At 34.6% G+C, this 8,757-nt stretch overlaps 1 protein-coding gene across 2 annotated transcripts in view; it reads right to left on the reverse strand.

Moving 5' to 3' along the window:
- Positions 1-4,451: 4,451 nt before the first annotated feature.
- The window catches only part of LOC125667067 (SKI2 subunit of superkiller complex protein-like), a 42,252-nt gene continuing 37,946 nt past the window's right edge, over positions 4,452-8,757 (reverse strand). For both annotated transcript variants that reach the window (XM_048900382.2, XM_048900383.2), the window contains exons 19-24: positions 8,710-8,757; positions 8,266-8,476; positions 7,465-7,575; positions 5,470-5,688; positions 4,944-5,081; positions 4,452-4,683 (exon numbers count right to left, since the gene is read on the reverse strand). The exon at positions 8,710-8,757 is cut by the window's right edge and continues 320 nt beyond it. In XM_048900382.2, the coding sequence (XP_048756339.2) occupies positions 4,483-4,683; positions 4,944-5,081; positions 5,470-5,688; positions 7,465-7,575; positions 8,266-8,476; positions 8,710-8,757 (928 nt within the window). In that variant the 3' untranslated portion in view covers positions 4,452-4,482. The remainder of the gene's footprint in view (positions 4,684-4,943; positions 5,082-5,469; positions 5,689-7,464; positions 7,576-8,265; positions 8,477-8,709) is intronic.

The following is an 8,757-nucleotide window of genomic DNA, read 5'->3' on the forward strand; positions in this document are numbered from 1 at the left end:
TGTGGTGATGTAGTTTTGCTCCACATTCATGTGATATAGGTGATCCTTGGGAGGTAAGGGAATCCCACTGCAGAATGAGGAAACTGGTCTCCTGGAGGAGTCAACACAAGGTGTACGTGCTATGGCATATTGGTTTAAAAGTTTGTCACTCACTCGGGGTGACCTACTGCCATCGTGCATTAACAATTTAGCATTTTCAACATATCTTGATAACTACTATTATAATATGAAGCATGTTTGAGACATGGGGGGCATAAATTGTAAATTTCAGGACACGTAGGGATGGGGAAGAAAATGCCTGAAAAAATGAATTTTTCAAAAATCTCTGCAACCACACATCTGTATATAATAATAAAAAAAACCTAAATGCACAGTCATGTAGAGCAGAAAGGCCTCTACCAAATTGTGAATTTCATGATTGCTGTGGTAGAGGTTCTGACTGCAGGGCAGGGCCAAACTTTGTATTTAATTTTTATGTATAAAACATTTTTTAAAAGATCACATCTTTGATGCCATTAATACTAAATTGAAATGAATCGTGCTTGAAAGGAGCAGGTAGCCTTGACCAAGATAATTAATTTCATGATCCCAGGGGTAGGTTTTAGTTCCATGGTGGGACCAAAATTATTGTGATTATTGTCTTTAGCATTCGGAAGACTTATTTAATTTTGCCAATACTGTATAAAAACTAAATGCATATATTTAGGTAAAGCAGAAAGGACTGTATCAAAACTGAATTTTACAATCCAGGGGTTCTGACTCTAGAGTGGGTCCAAAAAAGTCATAGTGTTAATATAACAAGACTTTCATCAGTATGAACACTTGTGTGTTGAGAACACATCTTGTTTATATTGCTGCTGAATATTAGAATTTAGCATATAGTATGCAGAACATGAAAAGTACTATTATGATAGATTTCATAGCCCTTTTGGGCTAGCTGTACTTTTAATCAATACTCGGGTGACTAATAAGGCATATGTGCACAGGGTCTCTTTGTCCAAGTGAATAGGTAATTTAAGGCTAAACCACTCAAGTCCTGGAAATTGTAAGATATATTTCCTTTCCTGTTCATTATCCATTTATACTTTTTTAAAATGCACAAATTATGTCATTTTTAAACCAAGGCCCATGGGCCACATCACTTACCTGAGCACCAAGCGGTATGGAGCAAACCGACATGGTGTAGGCTTCAAAAGGTTGCTTTTACATCAATTTCACAATCATGTAATCTTGTATACATGTATATTGAAAATATTCTCTATTTCGAAATATGTAACCAATGATGAACTTTGAACCCATTCTGGCTCCAGCAATCATTGCATGATTACAAGTTTATTAACAATCGGCACCCTTGGAGTTTGTGTATAATCTGTACCCTTGAGGTTCTTGAGAAAAAGAATTTTAAAGATTGTTGCAGATATTTAACCAATGTTAAAACTTCGAACCCTTCTGTAGCTCTAGTCAAGGGTTGCAGGTCTGGTATCAACCAACCCTGCTGTAGGCTAGCAGTTAGGGTGCTCGCTTTGTAACTGGAAGGCCCAAGTTCGATTCTTCAATGATCCTAGCACCACATCAAACCCAAGACATTTAACATAGGCAGTGACTGTTCCTTTGCAAAATGCCCAGCATTATATGTAAAAGTTGCAGGACTTTAGGATATGACCTTAAAAATAGAGGCCCTGCGTCATGGTAGAATTTGGCACAATGAAGAATCCTCACTGCTATTGTTGGCACCATACAGAGGCCAGTATTTGTGGCACTTCACCAAAGCTGGGGATATCTCTATTCACGAGTGTAATATTCCCAGAAGTCGAATAATTTACCTATGTATTCATGTACTCCTATGGAAAACTGTAGCCCCATCTAGAAACCTGGGGTCATGGTGAGAAATATAAATCTACACTACATGAGGATGCTTGTATATCATTCTGATAAAATGTATCCTTGTGGTTCTTGTTGAGATTATTTACAAGTACTTTTTCAGTATATTTCTGTGGCGGTCAGTCGGATTCGATCGCCAGTGGCCAATAAGCACAGTTCATAGAGTACCTCATGACAAGAGATTCAGGAGGACCGGGTTTGAATCCTATAATCTGGTCCATTGCATTTTCTCCCCTTTATATCAAGTGTCATAGACCAGCCCCTGGAACTGGCAGGTGAAAATGCCTGCCAGGATATAAAGATCCTGGGTTGATGTCTAATAATAATTAAATTTGAATCCACACTATGTACATCAGGATGCTTGCAAATTAAATTGAACAAAAGATGTTTGTATAACATATGTGCCCCCATGGTGCAAAATTGAAAAGGGTTGTACACATGCATCATTTGATTGATAGTAGTATCTTGAGCAGACAGTATCTTCCTATGTCAAGAGTGGATTGATCATGTGACCTAAAAATTAATAGGGGTCATTGACTCCTTCTGCTGTACCAAGTTTGGTGTTGATGAAGCAAATAATTCTTAAAATATAGGAGAAAATGTATTATTATGTCCAGTTTGACCTTTGACCATGTGACCTCAAAATCAATAGGGCTCATCTTCTCCTGAAGATGTACCAGTGTACCAAGTTTTATGTCTGTCAAGCAAAGGGTTCTCAAAATATTTAGCGGACAGTATATTCCCAAGTTCAGTTTGACCCCTGACCTTTGACCATGTGACCTCAAAATCATTAGGGGTCATCTTCTCCTGAAGATGTACCAGTGTACCAAGTTTTATGTCTGTCAAGCAAAGGGTTCTCTAGACATTGAGTGGTCAGTATATTCCTATGTCCAGTTTGACCCCCTGACCTTTGACCATGTGATCTCAATATCAATAGGGGTCATCTACTCCTTAGGATGTACCAGTCTACCAAGTTTTATGTCTGTTTAGCAAAGGATTCTCAAGATATTGAGTGGACAGCGTCTTCCTATGTCTAGAGTAGATTGACCCTTGACCTGAAAAACGATAGGGGTCCTCTTCTACTCATAACCAACCCACATATGAAATATTATTACGATCAAGTGAATGGTTCTCAAGATATTGAGCAGACAACATGTGGTCTACTGACCAACAGGTGCAAAGCAATATATGCCCCTCTTCTTTGAAGAGGGGCATAAAAATTGCGCCCTTTCACTTCTCATTGAGATTCTATAACATATACCTATGTGAAACCTCACAATTTCATGGCCGCACCTTGACCCACTGGGTCATGGAAAGAACAAACTTGAACCTTCACTAAATGAGGATCTGTTTGTAAATAAAATGGACATATATTGTAGTGGTTTATGACTTTTTACAGCATTTTCCTATATAATCAGGACTGTGTAAAATGTGGCATCCTCTTGAGTCCCATTTCTGCCCTGAGAGTAATGATGTTCACAGACTTGAAACTACACTACATAAGGATCCATATTAATTTGACGTATCCTTGTGGTTCCTGAGAAGAAGACATTTTTTCCAGAAAGAGGCCCAGCAATACTGGCTATTCCAACCATGACCTTGAAAATCAATACCAACTTTTCTTTTTCTCAATGAATTCTATGTGTATAAAAAGTTTCAAGTTGACAACTTTTTCCTGGGAAGAGATATATATAGAAAAGAAACTGGAATACATAATGCACTCAAAATTACCACCCCTTCTCTCTGATCTCTTGCTGGATATAGTGTACTACTTTCATGCAAACTGAAGATAATTGAAAGTATAATTAACACTTCAGTATCCCTGTAGATAATTTGTAAAGACCATATTCACCATATACATACTGTATATCATGTTTTTTCCACAGGTCTAAATTTTAGCGATTTGCTGACTCAATGGTATGCTAATAATTTTAGTGGAATAAATTTTGGCGATCAAGAGTTATCTCTCTTGCAAATACTGAAGTCGCAATTGGGTGCATATTTGGCGGGTGAAATTTTGGCGGAAAACTATCTAACCTCTAAAATAAGCCAAATCTATCACCTCGCGGAAAAAAACCCCGCTATACAGTATTACATGTGGTGTATGATGCTAAGGACTATGTCCCAATATAACAACCATCTTCCTACCAAGGAAAACCAACGATATCAACAAAACATCTTCAACACGAGTGGCATTATACGTGTAGGAAGAATAATGTCGAGATAAAAGGAGAGTAGGAAGAAATCCCATTCAGGAAAAATACTCAAGACTACTACAATATGGCTTTGAGTGAGGGTGGTGATGTCAAGAGAAGATGTCACGAGAACCAGTTTATCTCATTATAGATATACACATAACTTGTCGTAAGAAGCTGTATGCTGCAGTTAAATCATACATGTATTGGTATTTAAAATCCTTAACATGGCATTATTTTCTTATATACAAGTACATGTATAGGAAACATTTGAATGTTACAATATCTTAAAAGCTTGAAATCATGATTCCACTATTGTTTACAAGAAATGTTCAAAGCAGACACTCAGAAAAATATTTTAGAAAACTACAAAAATTGCACCATGAATGTTTATTTTAAAAAACATTTATTGTGTGTACAGTGAGGCTGCAAAGACAATGTCTCTTTTTATCATCAATGAGGCCTCCTCCATTTTACGATACAAGACGGGGTCACCGATGATACGAGCTGCGTTCCGAACGTCTCTCAGCGTCTCGTGAAGTCTTTGTATACAACGCACAATGATCCCTTCCTGTACATCAGTTAAGTCGGTGATTTTATCAAAGGGCTGAAAATGTGAATTTCTTTTCTAAGTCATGAAATACATACACATGTACCAATAAATGTATTAAAATTCCTGTTTAGAAGTCATTCAAAAATTATTTTAAAAAGTGAAGAGATCTACAGTCACAATGAAAATATTTGCAATTTCACAAATTAATCTGACTATAACTGCCTATCATTCTAAATGTCCACTACTCAAAAAGAAAATACTCAGCTTATGAAAATATATGATTCTTAATCCATCATAAAATCCTTTCCACTCACCAAGCCTCTTGCCCATTCAAACACCACCTCCATTAGTCCAAACTTGAACTCATCTTCATAATCCCCGACCAAATTCATCCCACATTGCCTCTGAAGGCTGCTGATCTTTTGGGCGATGGATAGGATGGATTCTTTCCCCTTGAAAATACATACATGCAGTATTTCTCAAGATTTTGAAAGTACATGTACATACCTGATTTTTTTTTTTTAAATATAGACACGGTTACAGCAAACATGCTTATAAAGAATTCATGCTTACAGCAAAGTGATTTTCTTTCCTGTAGTTTTAGAACATATTATAAACTAATTGGATATACACAAAGTACGTTTCTAAGGAATCAAAATTGCTACTCCCTAGCACTTCACTATAAGCATGTTTTACTGTATAGGACTATGATTTAGCCCAGACATCAAAATATGATTCTTGGTTTATCGCAAGATAAAATAAACACTAAGCTCAGCATGCAAAGCTTCCACAAACACTTTCAGACACACACACTAACAACACAGTTCTATAAACATCTACCTTGACAAGTTCTGGGGACAATTTGGGTTTACTACAATTCTTTTGTTCAAACACCACACAGGAAAGAAGAGCAGCAATTTCTGTAGGATGCAAGTCTGTCAGGATATTCTCAAACACTAGCTCCGTAATCATGATCTCGTGGCTGCTTATCTCACAGGCAACTCTACCTTTTAATTGCACAGCACTGTTCTCATCTATGTAATTTAAGTGCTTCAATACCTGAAATGCACATGAAACGTTATTTTTGGTTGCACAATCAACAAAATTTTATAAATATTCTTTGTTTTAATTGGATAATGCTTTGAGGTTTAAGGCAGATAAACAGTACCTAACAAAGCTTTCAACTTCGACATCATAATAGAATGACATAACACATATAATGCCAGATACAACCACATTATGGCAGACTTTATAAAATACACTGTACAAACAAAAGGTAAACATCAAGCAAAACAGCAAGGGGTGCATTAGAATAAGAAAAAAAATAACCTCAGTCCATTAACATGTAATCTGTAAAACTTTATTAATGAACATTTATTAATAGTACAGCATTGAATTTCTCATATCTGAAGACAGAGGCTAGTTAATCCCTAAATTCTAAACATGCAAAAACTTTAAAAGAATTTGTAAATGTTTCGTATTTGTGGAAATTTTTTAATACATGTTTAATCAGAAGTCCATTTGTATATATACATACTGTACATACACACATATTATATATATATATATATATATATATATATATATATATATATATATATATATACACACACACACAATCAAATTAAACTGTCTACTCCAACACCAGTGAATTTCAACCTCAGTGATTATCTGTCCACGTTAACACTGCAATCTGAAAACCTCTCTAATCAGACACAAAATGTCTTCCAGTGTCTGTTGGATTAAACAAGAGTTCACTGAAATTCTAGACACCAATAATACCTGTAACAGATGATTTACAGGATAATATACATGTAATAGATGATTTACAGGATAATATACATGTATATGTAACAACAAATTTACAGAACAATATACATGTAATAGATGATTTACAGAACAATATACATGTACATGTAACAACAAATTTACAGAACAATATACATGTAATAGATGATTTACAGGATAATATACATGTACATGTAACAACAAATTTACAGAACAATATACATGTAATAGATGATTTACAGGATAATATACATGTACATGTAACAACAAATTTACAGAACAATATACATGTAATAGATGATTTACAGGATAATATACATGTACATGTAACAACAAATTTACAGAACAATATACATGTAATAGATGATTTACAGGATAATATACATGTACATGTAACAACAAATTTACAGAACAATATACCTGTAATAGATGATTTACAGGATAATATACATGTATATGTAACAACAAATTTACAGAACAATATACATGTAATAGATGATTTACAGGATAATATACATGTGTATGTAACAACAAATTTACAGAACAATATACATGTAATAGATGATTTACTCCCAATCTAATTATTACTATAGACTTCTTTAATATCATATGCTAGCTAGCAATTAATATTTGTGTTGAATCTCAAGGAGCCTCTCAGAAATGCATTTCTTTTTACTTTCTTTAATTATTACTTATTACTCATTTACTGTTTAACAATATTTTAAGTGGGTGTAAATTTTTACAATTTGAACCATAAAATATAGCAAATTATATTCTGCATTTCCAAATTCTGCAGTTGCATTATACCAACATATACTAATATGGATCTTTTCATATATTTTGCGATTGTAATTTTTGCAGATTTGTCCTACGCACAATGAACAACCACAGAAAATGCCCATTATATGGTATGTCCTTCGGATTATAGCAATAGCGTTTTATGTTTTAGCATATTGAGCAGAGATTTTTGTCTTGCTGAATCAGCACTTATGTAATATGTATGGAGATGATATCTATCTGCTGTTTGATGATTAACAGACTGTTCACCTGAACTCTTTGTTGATACTCTGGCAACAGTGTCAGACTTTCATCAGATAATAAAAACTTGAGTCTTTTGTACTCATCCTTCAGTTTAGTATTTTTTCTGTGTTCTTCAAACTGAAATGAGAAAAAGGATAACTTTATAAAACTTCAATGTCTTCATATCCATCAATCAAAATTAGCAGTCACTTTCAGATACCCCATGCCTTCATCACGATTGTCCAAATCTAATCAAATATCTGATATTACAAGTCAGATTCCGGTACCCTACATCTAGCCTCGGATGTATGACGATAAGTGATATGTAGCTACGCTTAACATTTGCGATGCGGTTGTCTATTTACTCTCACGTAAAAACTTCCACTTTCAGAAAACAGTGATCAATATATGTTTATTTTAATGAATTTATCGAGTTTTCCTTAGAAAACTACCCTCTACTTTGAGAAAAAAAACAACATAATTCTCAAAGAAAAATAGTTACAAACATTGAGAATGTCTTTAAAAAAATATGTTAAAATGGACTGTATTTCGCGGGAGCTGTCAGTAGTTCCAGTTAATCAGTGACGTTAAACACGTTGTTATACATCACTGTATACGTACTGAAATGAAAACATCATACATCCGAGGTTAGATGGAATTGATCCGAGTGATACAAACAATCATACTCATAAACACACTCACACACTTGCATACAATCACAAGTATATCTATACACAATAACAAATTGAACAAAAAAAACATGACCTTCTTGACTGTGATAAATGTGTACATGTAGCTACATTTTTTAGATAATACATAGATAATTACATGTTCAATAAAATGGGGACAGTTTATGCACTGGTAGATTTTAAAGCTGTCCTCTATGAGCTGCAGAGATCGGAACTTTTCCACAAGGTCAATGTCTCGAAGGTGAAGGTCCTTGACTGGGTCCAGCCCAGGTAGACCGTGAATGTTGGATTCAATCATGCGTAGTAATTCTTGAGAAGCTGTGGCAACTGATTTTCCAGGTGGATCATCTCTGTGGCAAAAAATTGTAGTACATAAATATAATATCCAATAACCAATCAAACTGGAAAAATTATAGTACATAAATATATGTATTATACCCCAATAACCAATCAAACTGGAAAACTTAACTCTTGGAGACTTTGACATTATCTAAACAATTTTATCCATGTACATGCATGCTTAATTCTGAAATAAACTGAGTGGTGCTGCTACAATATCTCGAGAGCTACTAAGATATCATACCTAAATCTCAGCATCTGTCTTTTCTTGATGTCATCAATAATTTTACTG

This window comes from Ostrea edulis, chromosome 2 (genome assembly GCF_947568905.1).
Source record: "Ostrea edulis chromosome 2, xbOstEdul1.1, whole genome shotgun sequence".
NCBI classification, from domain to species: Eukaryota; Metazoa; Mollusca; class Bivalvia; order Ostreida; family Ostreidae; genus Ostrea; species Ostrea edulis.